The sequence below is a fragment of the Cynara cardunculus genome (assembly GCF_001531365.2).
Source record: "Cynara cardunculus var. scolymus isolate 2C chromosome LG 3, CcrdV1, whole genome shotgun sequence".
Lineage (NCBI taxonomy): Eukaryota > Viridiplantae > Streptophyta > Magnoliopsida > Asterales > Asteraceae > Cynara > Cynara cardunculus.
This window is the reverse complement of record NC_037530.1, coordinates 999,506-1,018,748: the sequence shown is the minus strand read 5'-3', so window position 1 is coordinate 1,018,748 and position 19,243 is coordinate 999,506. Positions and strand designations below refer to the sequence as shown.

At 33.6% G+C, this 19,243-nt stretch overlaps 1 protein-coding gene across 1 annotated transcript; it reads right to left on the bottom strand.

The window, feature by feature from the left end:
• Positions 1-256: 256 nt before the first annotated feature.
• On the bottom strand, positions 257-13,706 carry LOC112510182 (chromatin assembly factor 1 subunit FAS1). The gene is made up of 12 exons (XM_025115508.1): positions 12,804-13,706; positions 11,691-11,790; positions 10,652-10,793; positions 10,440-10,563; positions 8,690-9,048; positions 8,314-8,604; positions 5,331-5,412; positions 4,894-5,034; positions 2,533-2,937; positions 1,338-1,475; positions 678-723; positions 257-565 (listed from the first exon to the last, which is right to left on the bottom strand). Exons 1-12 carry the CDS (start codon positions 13,221-13,223, stop codon positions 405-407), a joined length of 2,409 nt encoding a protein of 802 aa, XP_024971276.1. The 5' UTR covers positions 13,224-13,706; the 3' UTR covers positions 257-404.
• Between the last annotated feature and the right edge of the window lie 5,537 nt (positions 13,707-19,243).

Here is a 19,243-nt window from a genome sequence, read left to right as displayed (position 1 = left end):
AGGTCTAGAGATGGAATGTACACAAACCTGTTTTTACTCTCAAAGGATAAAACAGTTGTTTTCATGAATACCTATAAAAGTGTGAGCAAAAACAACCAACACTAAATCACCAAATCCCAACAAATACTAAAACTAAAACTAGATGATTCAAATGCACATGTGAATAAAAGACAAGAGAAAGAAAAGATAAGGAATTTTGAACCGCTAAGGAAAAAAGGATAAAAGAAATAAAAAGGATACGAGAAATAAAACATATGGTGGAAAATGATCCATTTAGCTGGATTTTTAACATGAGTTGACCCAAAATATCATGGTTTATGAAGCTATTCACTATGCCATAATCCACAATCACAAGTAATAACAGAAAATCAGAAGATTGTAAACACAAAAAACATAAAGAGAGACTATTGACTATTGTATGTATTGTTCTGCATTTCAACACCTGGTGACGTTTTTTCCGTCGACTGTGGCGACACTTGATTCGGGTTGGTCGTTTTACCCGCGGGCGGCAGACACCTTTTCGAGAAGAACGCCGCTATAGACTTGGTTCGTCTCGCAGTTTTCTCTGTTTCATAGAACAAACAACCAAATCAGCAAATGTTACAAGATCATCAGGTTATAGAAAAAATTGAAACTTTATTGCATTTTGACGATTATGCCCTTGATAGAATGAGTACCTGGAGAAGATGATAAGCCATATTTTTCTAGAATGTCTTTTTTGACCTGCAAAATAAAATGAAAATCTATCAAGGTCAAGCACTATTAATCCTCGTAGTTAATGGCATAAACCACTGACAAACTTAGCCTCACAGACGAAAACAGCAATGAATTGTAAGCCGCAGGGACAAAACCGTAATTTCAAAGGCACAAGGACAGAAGTAGCGATTTTGAACAAACTACCAAGACAAATCATACAAATGGCAATCTTACAAACGAAACAATTCATTACTATAGCTTATAAGCTAATTTTTTGAAACATTTCAGTAAGCTCCAAGGTTTTTTCCCACTCTTTTCCAATTATGCCCCTTATATTTCCCGATTAATTTTTCAACATATTCTTTTTGTCATTTTACATGGTCATATAAGCATGTCAACTAGTTTTTACAAAACATGACTTGTTTATCAACCAACAGCTAGCTTATCATGCAATTTACCAAACGTAACCCAAATAAAGCATTAGGGGGATGTGGAAATCTCATCTTTGCCAGATTCAAATCCGGACACTGCCAAGCCCTTGTGGCCATGGAGGTTCCCCTGTGATGGCTCCAGGCTGACCCGAAAACCCATGGTTACCAAAAAATAAGCAAGAGGTTGAATAAAATGAGATTGTTACAAACCTGCCAGCGGTTATCTACAAAAGTAGATATCTCACGCACTTTACTTCCCAACTGAGATTTCGGGATATTTGGAAACTTGGAACGCAATGCGCTTACCACTTTGTTGATCCCATGTGGGCAAGACTGGATGACGGAAACCTGAAATATCATTTTCATCAAAAACCAAGAACATGAAAAGATTGTGAATTGCATATGGTTTTGGTACGTAGATGGAACTAGAGAACATGCAAGGGTAAGATTGTAACATCCCCTCCCAACCATACTAGATATTGTCTGTTTTATCCACATCTGAACTCAAGGTTTTAAAACATGTCTTATAGATGAGGTATTGAAGACCCTTTTAAGGCAATCTTTACAACCCTCCCCAACCGATGTAGGATCTCACAATACATCAGTTGTCTTATGAGAAACTTGATACCTCCTTTATCATACGCATTTTAAAACCATGAGTCCAAATGTGGATCAGATGGATAATTTCTAGTAGGGTTGGCCGATGATGTTACATAGGTAGGCGGGTGAGAATTCTACAAAGTCTCAGAAGTTGTAATTTGACATGGGTAGTTTAGTAATTTACTAATTTTGTCTCGTCTCTCTAATTTGTATTACTCATATTTTGGTGTATATATATATATATTACTCCCTCTATCCCAAAATAACCGTCAACAACTCTATTTTAAAGCTTGTTTGTTAGCAGCTTAATGAGCTTAACAGGACCCACAACTTATTTGGTCAGCTAAACACAACTGTTTGGTAGTAGCTTGATGATATCTAAAGTGGCTTATTCAATAAGCTTCTAGGGGGAGCTTTATGCAAAAAGCCAAGTTTTTTTCCAAAACCTTCCCCCCCCCCCAAAACAACTAAAAAACAGGCTTTTTCCATCCATAAAAAACCCAAAAACTTTCTCAATCTAAACATACAGAATAATACACACACAGACAGCTTTATTCATACAGGACTTAATGAAAAACCAACCAAACAGCCCCTTTGTTTCTCCCCAAAGCAAACGTCCACTTTCCAATTCTACCCAAGGTTATGAGACACAGAAACTCATTATTCCATCTATTAACTAAAGGTAAAAATCATCATTTAGTAAATTAAAAAGCATAATAATTACACATTTCTAAAACTGATCACCATTTTCATTGTGGACAATTATTTTGTGAAGGTGGGCGTATATACTTTAAAAAAAACTTACAATTTCCGGTAAATCAGAATCCGAGATAGCAGTTCCGCTCACCAGTGGCACGACACCACCTTTGCTACTCGAAGGGCAATCTTCTTGTACCTCTTCTTGTATATCATCGCCTGCTAGTATCTCTATAGGCGGACCCACAGGGAACACACGGATGCTCAGAGCTTGCAAACACATTTGTTCACTTTCCGAGTGGTCTTGAGTCAATAATGACTGTGGCTTTTCATGAATTAGATTCAAAATTACCAAAGGCCGGTTTTTCCGAAGAGCATGCTCAGTCAAAGAGTTGAGATGCTTGAGTTGTCGGAAAAGTACAGAAAGCTCCTCGGTTTCCAACTGCGCACAACTCGGAGAACTCCGGGCATCTTCAACTAAGTTGGTATGATCCATTCTCTCAACTTCAACACCCTGAATTAAAGATTGATTAAATTAGATAGATAGCCCGAAGAGGAAACTAGAAATAACACTTTTTGTCCCTGCAGTTACGAAATGACAAGATGGTCATCAAGGTTTGCATAAACATCAGGTTTTGGCCCCTCCCTCTAACGATCGTCAATAAGTGAGGAGTATTTTCATTTTTCTATTATCGATTTTTTGTCTATTACCAAATCAAAAACCATGGGGACTAAAATCATAAAATCAATTTTAAGTGGGTAAAAGACAAAAAAGAAGTCAATAAAGTGATAAAAATGTCCCTCATTTAACGGAAATTTTTAACTGCCATTTGAGAGAGGGACTATAGTGGACGTTTTTTGTCAAAAATAACACTTTTCATCCCTGCAGTTTTGAAATCACAAGATGGTCATCGTGGTTTGCAAAAACATCCCTATTTTGTCCCACCTCTAATGGCTGTTAAAATTTTCATTAAACAAGAGGTATTTTCATCCTTTCATCAATTATCTTTTGTCTTTTACCCAATCAAAAACCATAGAGACTAAAATCATATAATCAGTTTGGATTGGGTAAAAGACAAAAAATAATAAAATGACAAAAATGCCCCTCACTTAACAGAATTTTGAACAGCTGTTAGATGGACGAGCAAACACTTTTGCAGACTCCTGTGGCCATCGTCCTTTGTGGTTTCCATTTCATTGTTATTTTTGTCACTCATACTTAAAGATAATAGTTAGCACAAGGGAAGAGAATAGCAACAAATTGCAAACCAAAATTTTTAACAAACCATAGAGACAAAAGAACATAATTTTCTCTAAGATAAATAACCAGATATCTATGATCCCTAATAAGAATAGCTAAAGATAACCACCCAGCTATACAACTTTTCACAAATGGGCCACCAAAGTTCATTTTGTTTCAAAAATGACACCAAAGTTGCATATCAACATCGTTTTGGCCAAATCTAGCCAAAATGTCACCAGAAATCAGTTATTGCAGCTCAAATGATCATTATGCCCCTTTCTGATACTATACTCAAAAGTGGGTTTAAATGTGATGTTAGTTCAAGTCGGCCCCAAATCATATACAGAACAAGCGGCAAAATTATAAGAAGAAGAAACTTTTCTGGTTTCAATTGTAATTTGTAAAAAACAGGTAAACAAATTTTCTGTATATTTTATTAAAATGAAAAAACAGAAAAATATTACTACTAGAAAACTGTCTCAGAAAACTATATAAAAGTTAACTAGAAAGATGAACCATAAGTGCCGTTGGTTTGATGGAATGTTTTTGAGGGATTTGAATTTAGTGGAAGGATTTAGAATCTTTAGAGTGTCTAGTTTGTAGGATTTAGAATAGAATGAATTCCATTCTTTGAAAATAATTTAAAAAACAAATTATAAAAATGTTAAATTACCTTTTTTTATTCTGTAAAACAAATGTTTTTAACATATTTTAAAATATTATTACAAACAATATGAAATTCCACAAAATACCAACTACCCCCATGGAATCTCTAAATCCCATGTTTGTGGAATTGCGATTACAATCCAGACTTCCCTTTAGACCAAACACAAAATTGGAATAGATTCCAGTTCCAAATTCCACAAACCAGGCCCTAATTTTCTAGTTTTAGCTGACATAAAGATTATTAAAAACAATGAGTGTGTCCTCTATGAAAACAAAAAGGATAAACCCATCTAAACATCTTTGCACAAACTACAATAATAATTTCAGCTTAAATTGCAAACGTTGTGCTTTGGAATCAATAATAAGCACAATAAACAAATAAAATGCAATCAATTTTCATCCATGCAACTATGCAAATGACCAATTGACAAACGAATTCATGCAAGGTCATACATAAATGCTAGAATAATGTTTTCAGGTTAAATTGCAATTTTAAGCAAGTTAAATTTCTAATAATTTAAAAGAAAATAATAAATAAAGAACCGCAGATGCTAAACATACCTCATTTTCCGACAGATATCCATCAGGAACAAAAAACCCATCCTCACTCTCATCTTCATCATCAACTTTTGACAAGTTCTCTTCCATAGTTTCATCATCATCTTCCTTATCGCAATCTGATAAACTTTCACCAGGTTCCTCCTATGTCATGAAACATTGATTACAACAATATGATTTTAGATCATTGTAGACCAAATATGAAACAATATTAAAATTTAAGTGAATGTATAAACACTGATCACTCAAAAAAATTGTAATAAATAAAATGCTCATAGCAAAATGCATAGAAGAAGATTGTGGGTCACCAGTTGGGTTGATGTATTATGTATTTATAAGTATTATGTTCTAAAAGTTAATTGCCAATATCTAGAAATTTTGGTGGGTCCCACCTAAGCCAAATTCCTTCTCATCGATAAAAATTAACAACAGATACATACCTCTTCCCATTCTTCATCACTATCAATCTCATAATCCAAGTCTGGATCCTTGACAAGAGGGCAACGAGCTCTAACAACTTCACTGAAGAGAAACAAAGACAATCAAATCCAATCAGCAACTAGAATATGATTTAAGCTTAATGGGACTCACAGCTTATTCGGTCAGCTATACATGACTGTTTTGGTAGTGGCTTAATGATATAGAAAGTGGCTTATTCAGTAAGCTTCTAGGAGGGAGCTTTATGCAAAAAGCCAAGTTTTTTTCCAAACCTGCCCCTCCCAATAAAAAACAAGCTCCTTCCATCTATGAGAAAACCCTCCCAAACAAAAACCTACTCAATCTTTACAGAGAGATTAATCTATAGAGACATCTTTAAACATACAGGACTTAATGAAAAACCAATCAAAAAGCCCCTTAATGAGCTTAATGGGACTCGCAGCTTATTCAGTCAGCTATATATAACTGTTTGGTAGTGGCTTAATGATACTGAAAGTGGCTAGTTCAGTAAGCTTCCAAGAGGGAGTTTTATGCAGAAAGCCAAGTTTTTACGGAACATGTCCTTTGCAATTAAAACACGCTCCTTCCATCTATGAAAAAGCCCTCATAAACAAAAAATTTTGCGATCTGTACCGACAGATTAATCCACACAGACCACTTTAGCCATAGATGACTGGATGAAAAACCAACCAAACTGCCACTTAGTAATTCAATTTTGGTAATTGTAGCAAGCCACTACTAAGACAAGCATTCAATGTCTTGTAGTTACACAAATATTAGAGATGGATGCAAGTTAATAACTTCATATATAGAATGGTGGTATATAGTCACAACTAGAAATATTTGATATACATATACATAACTGGATAACATACAAGAATGCTTAATCACAGATTAAAGTAAATGCAAATATCCCTATTTACGACACCCATTTAAGGTTTGAATTTGGATCAAGAAAAAAATAATGATTCAAGTTCAGTCTCCTCTCTCTCTTTCCCCTCTAAAGTTAATGCCTCATGCCATTCTTTTAACCTTTATTTGCAAATCTAAGATCTTTCTTCAATCTTCCACTTACGTTTTTCCACCACTCTCAACCCATTTCTCTCTCCCTGAAGACCCGATATAAGCTAATCAGATATTAAAACCTCAATCCTTCATGTATTCCTCCTTCCTATTTCACGTAAGAATACACTCACCATATCTCAATTGACCAAACCCATCTCTCATCTCTCCAAATGTGTTCAAGAAGCCACATGGATGACTGTGATTGAAGCATGTTTAGAGATAACTCCCAATTGGGGTTCAAAAATACCACTTGAAAACAAAATTAAGCTTCAGCAAAACAACAAAAACTTCATGTCACATATAATTGTACTCATCATGTAAAAGCCAAATAACAGAACATTTTGAGCATTAATACACACAAAAAAAAAAGCTTCCCACATTCAAGAACTTTGATGTTTCTACACCTTCCATATGCTGGCTATGTTGCAATGATAAGGATTCAGGAACACATGTAGCTTACAAAGTTGTTAAAGGCTCAAGGCGCACTTAAGGGCAAAGGGGTCTTGGCCTCTTGGGGCCTAGGAGCAAAGCACAGGCATGAGGCACGGGCCTCAGAAATGTGAGGTGCATCTTATAAAAAGGTATATATATATATACACACACACAGTTATACACAACTCAAATATGTAGCAAGTACTCTAGTGCCACAACCAGCAGTACTTCAATAGAGGCAGAAGAGAGAATGGTTTAAAGCGTGAGCCATGAGGGAGAGGTTAAAATCTGAGTATTTATAGAAAAAGAGGCTTGAAGTTATGAGAACTACACGTCTAATACTAGGGTTTCACACATGTCATCTATTTAATATTTTTTAAGAAGTCTAGGAGATAAATAGATGAGAAAACTTATCTAATATTGGGGTTTGACTTGGTATTTAGTAACTCTTTATGAGGCACGCCTAGGCCCACAAGGCACCTCAGCCAAGGCGCAAGGCCTTGGTGAGCCTCGTGAATACACCTAGCCTCGACTTTCAAAAAAGCCACAGAGCCTAGATGCACCTGCTTTTAACAACTATGGTATCTTATATGTAGATACCAAGATTCAGCCAATAAAAAACAGCATTGTCGCTCTCATTTGCCCAGCTTTGTCCCCTTGCATTCAAGATCAATAATCAACTGCAATGGGTCCCGGCACCTAGGCGCAAGGCATAGGAGTGAGACATGGGGCCTCAAAAATGTGAGGCGCAACTTATAAATATATACATACAAAAACACACATAGTTACACAAAACTCAAATACATAGCAACTACAAGTCTCCAATGCAGCAACCAACAATACTTCGATAGAGGCAAAAAGGAGAAGAGTTTAAAATGTGAGTGATGAGAGAGAGAAGTTCTAAAGTCTAGGCAGCATTTATAGAGAAAGGGGCTTGACGTTACAAGATACCTTGGGTATTTAATATTAGGGTTTGACTTGTGTCATCTATTTGGTAACTCTTCTTTTAAGAAGTCTAGAAGATGAGAGGATGAGAAAACTTATTTAATATAGGGGTCTGACTTGGTATTATATAACTCTTTATGAGGCACGCCTAGAACCACAAGACACCTCAAGAAAGGCGCCTTAGTGAGCCTCATAAATATGCCTAACCTCAACTTTAAAAAAAGCCAAAGACCTTGAGCCTTAGGAGCCTCAGAACCAAGGCACGCCTCAAGAATGCTTTTAACAACTATGATCAAGTGACAAAATCAACAATACAAGTGGCCCAAAGAACTGCACCCCAAAAGCTTCTAAGCTTGCTAGTGAGAAATTGAAAATGTGGGAAGCAGTTGAACCATAGTCAAAGTACTAGTCAAAGAATGTAATTTTTCGACACATTGCTGATTTTTTTACTCATGCTATAGTATACATGGTGGTAAGCTCATAAATACATAAAATATATCAATTGTCTTTTCCAAATAGATAACTAAGAACATCATTATGTACCTTTTCTTTGGCCAATGACCATAAAATGCAGGTCTGTGACTTTTATCAAACTGCAGCAACTGTTTGCTCCGACCAAACTTCTGACTACCAAAAACAGAAGATTTGCAGTCATTTTTTGCTTCAGTCCATCCATCATCAAACTTCTCTACACTTGGGTTTTCTTCACATGGCAGCCCCCTATTAGTTAGCTTAAGCTCCGTAACAACAACTGTCTTTGGAGTTTGTCGAATTCCCCAATGCCGTTTTTTGCTACTACAATGAACTAATCGATGCCAAGAATCCAAGTGTACTCTGTAAATACGAGAAACAAATTTATACCAAAATCAATTATAAAGAAAAATAAGTATAGAAAATGGGAAGCGGGAAGTGGACCTACTTCCATAATTCCTTTTCATCAAATTCATCATTTAGTGTTAGAGCATCATCCATTGACTGAATAACAGATTCAGACACGTGTACCCTTTGCTTAGGAGAAATGTCGGTACCAGATGCTTTAACCAACGATTGGTCAGCCTGCACAGGTGAACCACTTTTGCTTTTTTTAAGAAATCGTTCCAAGATTGATGCTTGTTTTTGTAACGCATGCTGCCTTTTCTGTTCTGCTTCTTCCTTCTCCCGCCTTCGCTGTTCTTTATCTGCTTCCTCTTGTTGCTTTTTTAACTGTTTCCTTATTTCAGTCTCACGGCGTTTTTCCTCTTTTTCGGCCTCATCTTGCAAACGCCTAAGCTCTTTTTCCTGCAATTAAGCTCAAGTTCAGAAAACAAAAAACACTATTAAACTGCAAACGATGATCAACCATTGACCAAGAAAAAACCTCAGGGGGGCTCTTTTTCTTACAGCATGGGATTCAGTGGAATTTGAATCCATCAAAAGAATTTGACTTTGAAGGAATTAGGATGGAATTTGATGAAATTTGACCACGTATTTGGTTCATTGGTAAGATGGAATTGTTTAAATAATTGGAATCTTTGGGATATCCCATGAAATGGTGAAATCTTTAATCTAAGGAATTCAATGGAATTCAAAGGATTCCTAATTGTTCAATATGTGAACCAAACATAAGGAAGTAGACATTCCAATTCCATTGAAATCCTTTAAATTCAATGAACCAAACAGCCCTCGTAGTATGGGATTAGTGTGAGGAGGGCAAAGCCCAAGATCACCCATTTCCAAAAGAGCATCATGGTATGTCTAGAGAACAAAAAAATAAATAATATTCTTTGTATTCAAGGTTAAAACTTGTGTCTAAGATGTACACCAATAATCTCTCATAACTAGAGATGGCAATGGGGTCAAGGGTATCAAGTATTGCAATCTCCATCCCCATCCTAGCTTTCCAATCCCCATCAGGGAATCAGGGATTTTTTCCCGTCTATACGATTTATTTACGTAATTTTTTTATATATTGCATATATAAAAGCCAATTTTACGTTTATAATGCTAAAATATTAATCACCCAAATTTTAATTCTTGCATTTGTATAAGGTTAACATAAAAATCGTAGTTCAAACACAAGTATATCAATTACAATATTTATATAATCACGCCATTATATCAACAAAAGTTTCTCAAGAATAACCAAATCAATAATGTTATATTTTTACTAGTTTTCATCATAGAAGATCGATTATATTTATATATTATATATGCTCATTGGGTTTCTCACTATATTATTATACTTAGTGTATATATACATGGAAACGTATAATTAATCCTCGGGGTCACATAGAAATGTATAATTAATACTTGGATTTCTCACTATATTATTATACTCGGTATGTATATACATAGAAATGTATAATTAATACTAGGTATCACATAGAAATGTATATTAATACTTGGGTTTCTCACTATATTTATTATACTTGATATATATACATGGAAATGTATAATTAATACTCAAGGTCGGAACCAGGGATGAAGCCCTCTAGCCTCATTCCCAGTTTATAAATTCAGGGATTCCCCATCCCCGGTGTCAGTTATTGGGTTCCACGTCATCTACGGGTTTTTGGCCATCCCTACTTATAACATGAAGAAAAGAAGGTAGTCAAGAAGCCCGAGAAGAGCCAACACAAAAAAGAAACTTTTTGTGAATATATATAGTTAAAAACAAGAAAATAACTTACGCTTTGTAACTTTTCCTTCAAAAGTTCCCGCTCCATTCTCATTTTCTCTTTCTCCACTTCCCGTTTGTTTTTCTCCAATTGCTTCACCACTAGTTTTTCTTCTTTCTTTACCTCTTTCTCAGCACTTAAATCATAAACAAAGTATAAGCTTGTGAACCAAGAACAATAACACATAATATAACATAATCAACAACACTACCACAGTAACTTACACATCAATCCCATTTTTCTCTTGCATTTTTTCAACTAGCAAACGTATTTCTGCTTCACTCAGCACCTTACCAAGCCTTTCAGATGCTTTCATTACCTTCTGAGCAGAAGGGCTCTCTGACTTCATTAGTTCAGTTATAGCAGCTGAAATAAATTGTTCAATGTCATTAAACATCATACAAACTTAGAGCATGTTTTTTTGCAGCTTAATGAGCTTAATGGGACTCATAGCTTATACTCAGCTATAAATTACTGTTTGGTAGTGGTTTAATGCTATGGGAAGTGGCTTATTCAGTAAGCTTCAAGGAGGGAGCTTTATGAAGAAAGCCAAGTTAAACCCAAACATGCCTCTCCCGATTAAAACACACCCCTACTTCTAACTATACCCTCCCAAACAAAAACCTTCCCAGTCTATAGATAGACAAATTAATCACACAGACAGCTTTATCCATACAAAACTTAATGGAAAACCAACCAAACAGCGCCTTAGCTTAATTCCAATAAGGTATTATTTGTGATAATTCTTCCTGCCAAGCCTATCAATCCAAAAGTTAACTTTTTTTCCAACGATGAAACATTCAAGATTCCAACACATGGCTCCACCTCAATCCAACACATCTTAGCCGATATCTCCAAAAACATAGAAGAAGCAACAATAAAATCAAGACATGAAACAATAAAAAGCATAAGAAACGTCACATGAAGCTATCAAGGGAAGTTCTTTCTTTTCATATTCAACACAAAAGACTTGGGTAATTAAGCAATTTTGTTGGTTTCTCTTTCATATCGTGATCAAACTGTAGGGCCAACAGACATGTGAGATGTGACCTTTTGAAATTGATAAAAGTAAAGGAAATAACGATCACACTTAATGTTGGTTCTTAGTGTGATATCAATATCCAGAGGTTTCATCTTGTTTATAGGAAATACAAAAGATCATCAATAAATGGTGAAGAATCTTTCTTACCATATGCAGTACTGGGTGACAATAAATGTAATAAAGAACAAGTAAACAAAAATAAAGAATGATCAGGGACTGACCAGAAACAGCAGTTATCCTCTCGTGGATCTTTTTGCGACAAGTCCGCCGAATTTTGAGTTCACCACGAAAAGACTTTGGAAGTAATTTTAGATCTCTTGTCTACAAAAGCAATCTTGGTCAACAGAATTTAGACAGAATAAAATTACTTGCTGTAAAGATTTAGCCAACATCAAAATAGAAACAAAAATGAAAACAAATACATTTTAACCAACAATTATTATAACCCAAAAAACACATTACAGGAACCTAATTAAATGCATCTATAATTATATATCACATACATTGATATAATTTTAACGAATCAAAATAGTAAAAACATGTATATCTTATTTGCAATGATGTAAATGGATTAAATAACACCTCCCCTTTGAAACCTCTAAAATGCTACTACCAAACAAATATCATTTTAAAATAAAGGAATTTCCATTTGCAATTACGTAGAAGGATATAACGAAACCAACCCCAACCCCCCAATGAAAACCTTAAAATGCTGCCACCAAACAAATCTCATTCCACAACTAGGGGTGTAAACCAGTCGAGCTTTTAACAAGCTACTCAAGCTCAAGCTTAATAATTCTCAGGCTCCAGTTGACCTCAAACACAAAATAGAACTTGTTTAACTTAACGAATCAAGCTTCATAAAACCAATGTTCGGCTCAGCTCGTTCAAAACCTCAATTAAATTTCCAAGTCGAGTTGGACCAGGTCATTCGAGCATATACTTTTTCAAGCCAAACATGGTCATATGTCCATAAATAATATGACAAAAATATAAAAATTATCAACCTCAAGCCAATAAATGAGTTAATCAATAGCAAATACGAACCCATAAACAAGCATCAATTTCGAGCTCAATAACTCAGAAAATATTAGAGCTTGAGCTCTATCCCTACACTGAAAAAGTTATTAGAGCTCAAGTCAGGCTCAAATCACCTACTACTCAACTCGGCACGTTTACACCCCCCATGAGGCTATGACCACAACAATGGAACTCCAGAATCAAACAAGAAACCAATAAAGATACCCATAATCATCTATTCGATACAAATTCAAGTTGCTAATAAAGTGAAAAAAGTATCTAATTGAGTAACGATAGAAGATTTTCATGTATACCTCCCAACACCAAAGACCAGAAGGAGATTCGTCTTCCAACACATCAGCATTTGGATTTTGAACTCCATAGAAGGATCTCTGGCCAATGAGAAGCACAGAACTCTTCACAGAAGCAGGTGTCATCGAACCCTCTTTATCTTTAACAGAATCAAAAATCGATTCCACCAATTTCGATAAAGGAAGACTACTCTCTTCCAAGAAACACGCAATCATCGAATTACCCGAATAATTCGCCTTCAATGAATCCACATTAAACATTACGATCTTACTGTTAAACTCCTTGTAATACTTAATTAAACCATCAATTTCTTCACGTAAAGCGTCAATGCGAGCCTCTTTTTCTTCTATACTCATCACTAACTCAACTCTCTTCCTCTTCGTCGCTTTCTTTCCACCATCAACAACCATCGCGTCGCCCATTTCGACAAACCCTAAACCCTAATCTCAAAAATGGAAAACCCTCTTCCGATTCGACACCAGGGTTTGAGATTTCAACACAAAACTTAACTTCAGATACACACAAACTCTCGCTTTTCCGGATTTCTTCACTCGAATCGAACGAAACACACCAAGATTCCGATGAAATGCTACGAATCTACTTAATCTCTTTGGGGTTTTCGATCAAATGGGGTAAAGATATACGTGGGTATGGGTAAATGTGCCAACTGTTTCGAGTATTTCAACAAATCTACTTAATTGTTGTATATCAAGAGGTGCGATAGAAAATGGAAAATGTAAATTGGGTATAGATTTCCCGCTTTCATGAAAATGGAAAAACGCAAGTGGTGGGAAATCAGGGGTTTGCCGCTTATAATTTCGATTTATTGGCGCCTGATTCATCCACCCCCTCGATCGCTCACATCGGTTTCGATGGGTTGTGTTGTGGCTTCTATTTTCTCCTGCCACGCGGCCATGTTGATTCTTGTTTTGATTATGAATTTCGTTTTCTTTATGATTCAAAGTAATGTTAAAGATTTTGGAATTGTTTATAAAAATAATTTATTGATTTATTTCGGTATGGTATCGATAATAAGTAATTTTAAGTGTTTGGATAAACAACTTATACTGGTAATAAGAAGTTAAACTCTTCTAACTTATAATAATTTGATAAGTGCTTTTATAGAAAAACATAAATTATTTCAAATAAGCAATCCCAAACACCTATTAGGTACTTTTTCTAAAATAAACCGGAATGATATTTACGTAATGCAAGGAGATACATTTCGGTTTTAATGTTTCGTTTTATTATTATTTTTGTCTCAATCGATATTATAATACGATTTTATGTGGTTTTAAAAAAACGATAATGTTTTTATTTTTAAATAAAATATAAATTTAAAAATATCATAACATTTTTTGAAATATATATATATATATATATATATTGATATTAGTATCAACTAATTAAAATTTCTCCTTTTTTTGTGTAATTTCTKTAATTCATTTTTTTTATTTTTGGTTTAATAATATAATTTTATAAAACATAATAATTAAGTATTTTGTTAACACTCAATGATTATCCTAATTATATTTTAGATTTTTTATATTTAAAATGAGATGTTTATCTTGTATTTGATTATGTTTATTTGCAGTTAGTTACACGAATTCAAACATGGAGTTTTAATAAGTCGTATTTACGCACAATATACTTGTAATCTTGAATTTTAAGTAATATGCATCAATAAGCAGTACTTCGTGTATCAAAAATGGTTTTTGAGAGTTTTTTGTCAGATGTTTTGTAATATAGTATATATAATTAAAATTCAATATTTCAAATGGTCCTTTTAGTTTGTTAGATTGTTTTTTAGGGATTTGGATTGAAACATAATTAAAATTATTGGTGTGTTTGTTTTGTAGGATTTATGATGGAACTGGATTCCATTATTTATAAGTAATTATAAAAAATAATTAAAATACATTTTTATTAATCGCTTATTACAAAATAAATATTTTTAACGTTTTTTAAAACCTTATTTCATACAAACCTATAAAATTATGTGAAATCCCCTGCATCGCATAAGGATTTCAAAATCCTATGTTTGTAGGATTACAACTAAATCATAGTATTTCAAATCCGGACAATTGAACAAACCAAACATATAATTGGAATTGATTTAAAATCCAAATCCATTAGATTCCTGCTGACCAAACGAAACCTTATGGGGTGTTTGGTTCGCATAATGATTTCTGAAAAAAAATAGAATATGTCAACGAAATTGGAATTGAATGTTACTAGATTTGACCAAATGTTTGGTTGACATTAATGGAATTTAATCTGTCTAATAAATTGGAATCTGTTTGTTTGGTTTGCAACATAATTGAAATGAAATGATGAAACAGAACAAATATACCCTTTCTTTGTGCCTCCTATGTTGTTTATTGGTCTATCTTTTTTCCGTATCTCGTGCTTGGTAAGTAGTAACGAAACTTTATTTGAAGTCTTCTGCGTTCCTAGTTTTCCTGCATGGACTATTTAATTAACTGGGATTAGTACAGACTGTTACGAAGAAGCAAGAAATCGGGAGAATGCTCACTGGGACTGGACACGGGTTAGGAACAAAGTCAAAACATGAATAGGAAGCAATATGCAGAAATTGAAGTACAAATCGGAACAAAAATCGTATTATGGAGTTGTTGAATCAAAAACAGTAAACAAAAATCGAAGTAAGTAGAAATAGGAAGCAGTAATCGTACATGTCTTCAAACGATTGGAAGCAGTCGGTGAGAGCAGTCGAGAGAATGGAAACAAAAGTCGGGTAGGGGTTACTAAGATGAGATAAACCAGTTGTCATGGGGGTATATTTGTCATTTATACAAATTTTGATGGGATGGATTTCAATTCCATCTATTTCAAGGGAACGTTTGGGATTCGATTTCATTCGATGAATAACCAAACGTTTGAATAAAATTTGGTTAACGAAATTGATCATTCTAATTCCATCAAATTCCGGCGGATTTCAATGAACCGAACGCCCACTGAGGGAGCTTTCTTTGATCGAACAGGTTTGAAGGATCTGTATTTCATTAAATGATATAGATCTGGAATGATTTAAAATATTTGATATGCCTGCCTTGTAAGATTTGGAATGAAGTTGAATTTTATTATTTATAAACACAAATTATGAAAATTATTAAAATTTATTTTTATTAATTGATTATTAAAAAATAAATGTTTTAAACATATTTTAAAATATTATTATATATAAATACTACACATTTTGATTTTAGGTTTATTGGACAAATGTGATATTTAAACATGTGTGGCGTCTCACACATTTGATTTAAAAAAAATACACAAACGAAAAAAAACCTCGTTTTCCCGGTTGGAATAGGGATGGAGATATGATCAAATTCCCAACAGGGACGGGGGCGGGGATTGGGGTCGCCGCCCCATTACGATGCCTACTTAAATTATCTCAGTCAAATTGAAATAATCATACTGATAATCATAAACTGTATTATTTCAATCAAATTTGAGATTCTCCCAATATAATTTGAAACTAAACCCATATTATTTATTCAAAGACCAAAACATCCGACAATTTTCTACCATAAGAAAACACAACTTTCGTATGATATAGTTCGATATAAAACATAACATAGGATGTTATTCACAAGTGTATGGATGTTATATTAAATAACAGTGTGGAGTTGTAGAGCTGTAATTCGAACCGAACAAACATAAAAAGAGGTTTGTTGATGTTCGTTCGTTAAACTTAACTGAACAAAAGAACGGTAAATAAACTAAAATCTTTATGTTCGTGTTTGTTTGTTTAGAAATCAGGTGTGTTCGTGTTCGTTTATGTTTGTTCGTTAACATGCTAGACGAACGTAAGCGAACGAGTTAAACAAACATAAACAAATATGTCTAAAAAGTTAAAACTTAAATAAATATTATTTGAACGAAATAAATATAAATATTATATCTTAGATTTAATATATAAACGAACGAATGTAAATGAACAAACGTTCACGAATATAGATGAACGAACGAGATTCTTATTCATGTTCGTCCATTTAACTAAACAGAAGGAAAAAAATCATGTTTGTTCGGTTCGTTTACAGCAAACTCATATTTGATAGTTAAAAGTGAATACACGAATGCTATAACATCGGTGAAAAAGACGATGCATATCAATTATGTTAAATAACATCATTGATTCATATGTAAAGTGATGTTGTTACATTAAATGACACTATCAATTCACGTGTGAATAAAAATGTTACATTACATAACAGTAATTGTGGATTACATGTGCATTGATGAATGATAAGCATTCAAAATTTTACATAGCTACGTATTCATATGTGAATACAACAATAAACATTTCCCAATACTCAAATGGTAATCTTTTAAAAGGATATAACGATATGGATGTCAAATTAAAGATAACCAGTTACTCTTTTTTATAACGTGTTTAATCATTTATTCCACCTATTACCTTTACCTTGTTATAAGCCTGAAACGGTTTTATAGTGACGGTTTTACGGTGAAACACAATAGATGTTTTGAGAATTATACGAAATATTTTGAGAATCTTTTGTTCAAATCGAAGTTAGAAGTCAATATTCAGTCAACGTGCATAAATTTTGGTCCCCAAATTACGATTCTTGAACCACTATGCGCTTTCGGTTGCCGTTTCTTGTAAAACAGTAAACAAAAACGAGTTGTTTTGTCATATGGCTCATTAACTATGGACCCAATTTGTAACGAGTCCGAAATATATATTAGTATCATACTAACAGTCACCTGATCGATGATTAGGTGTATGGAATCTGCATAAGCAATCACATCGTCTAAAATATTAATCGGATCGAAGGTGGGCTTCCATTTCATCAGATACATGCATCAATCTTTTTCGTATTTGAATTACGGTTGTCGGCTTGAGAATTCAAATATTGACCTGAGTGGTTTACTGGTTGAAAACAATATGTTTGAGTTGAATGTGTGTGATGGCAAGTTAAAAACGATGGTCAACGTGTTGAAATCACTGCGTGGTACTGTGTTGGGACAGGGGGTCGTGTTTCCAGTCTTGATTCTCAAATGAATGTTACAGTCGTGTGTTAGTTGTTGACGTGATCGGTTCTGCACCCTTTGTAGTTTTATTAGTTTGTTAATAAGTATTTTTTTCCCGTTAAATTATAAGGGAACCTCCTTTCTTTTTATTGCTTTTAGGCTCGTTATCTTTGTCACGAGTAACCAATTTCATTAGGAACAACGGGATATGGAATGCATCTTCTGTCTGCGCCCCCTGATCCTATTTATACCATGTCTCGTCCCATCTAATTATCGACGGGTTCACGAAGGAGGAGGGGGAAGAGGAATTTCAACGATGTGTGGAGAACAGATTAGGCAGCTGTTTAGCATAACCGGTTACCATGCTGATGTGGCGAGTGATGTGGTATCCAACTCAGTATTATTTGTTGAAACATTAACATGATACGTGTACTTAAATCTTTAGAATGTTACAACTTAGGTACCAAAATGGAGGTTTTGAAGTACATTATTCAAAATAAGAATCAAGTTAAAGTACATTATTTTTTTCATGCAATTTATACTTCGCTAGAATGGTACTCGCGCAATGCAGCGAGATACATGTTGATTTTAACATGTCATTTTAGTTTTTATCTCAATCGATGTTATAATATAGTATTATGTGATTTTGAAAAAGCGATGATGTTTTTATTTTTGAATAAAATATAAAATTGTGTAAATTTTTAATTATAATTTAATAACGAAGTAATTTATATTTGGGTTAGTAATATAATTTTCTTATAAAAATAATAATTAATTATTTTGTTAGAAATCGATAATTATCCTAATTATATTTTAGATTTTTTATATTTAAAATGAGATGTTTATCCTGTATTTGATTATGTTTATCTGCATTTAGTTACACGAATTCAGGTATGAAGCTTTAATAAATTGTACTTACGCATAATTTACTTGCAATTTTGAGTTTTAAGTAATATGCATAAATAAATAATACTTTACGCATAAAAAACGGTTTTTAAGAGTTTGTTGTCAAATGCTTTATAATATAATATAGATAAAACATTTGACAAAAACTTTTAAAAACCATTTTTTATGCATGAAATACTGTATATTGATGCATATTACTTAAAATTCAAGGTTACAAGTAAATTATGAATAAGTACAACTTATTAAAGCTCCATGTTTGAATTCATGTAACTAACTGTGGATAAACATAATCTAATAGAAGATAAACATCTCATTTTAAAATATAAAAAATATAAAATATAATTATCCAATCATTTAGTTGTAACATAATATTTAATTATTATCTTTATAAAATATTATATGATTAAACCAAAAATAAATTATTTCGTTATTTAATTTTTAAAAAAATTCTTAAAATCAAATCTAAGGGGCTGTTTGGTAATTGTTGAATGGTTTGGTGCAGAATGATTAAGTGATC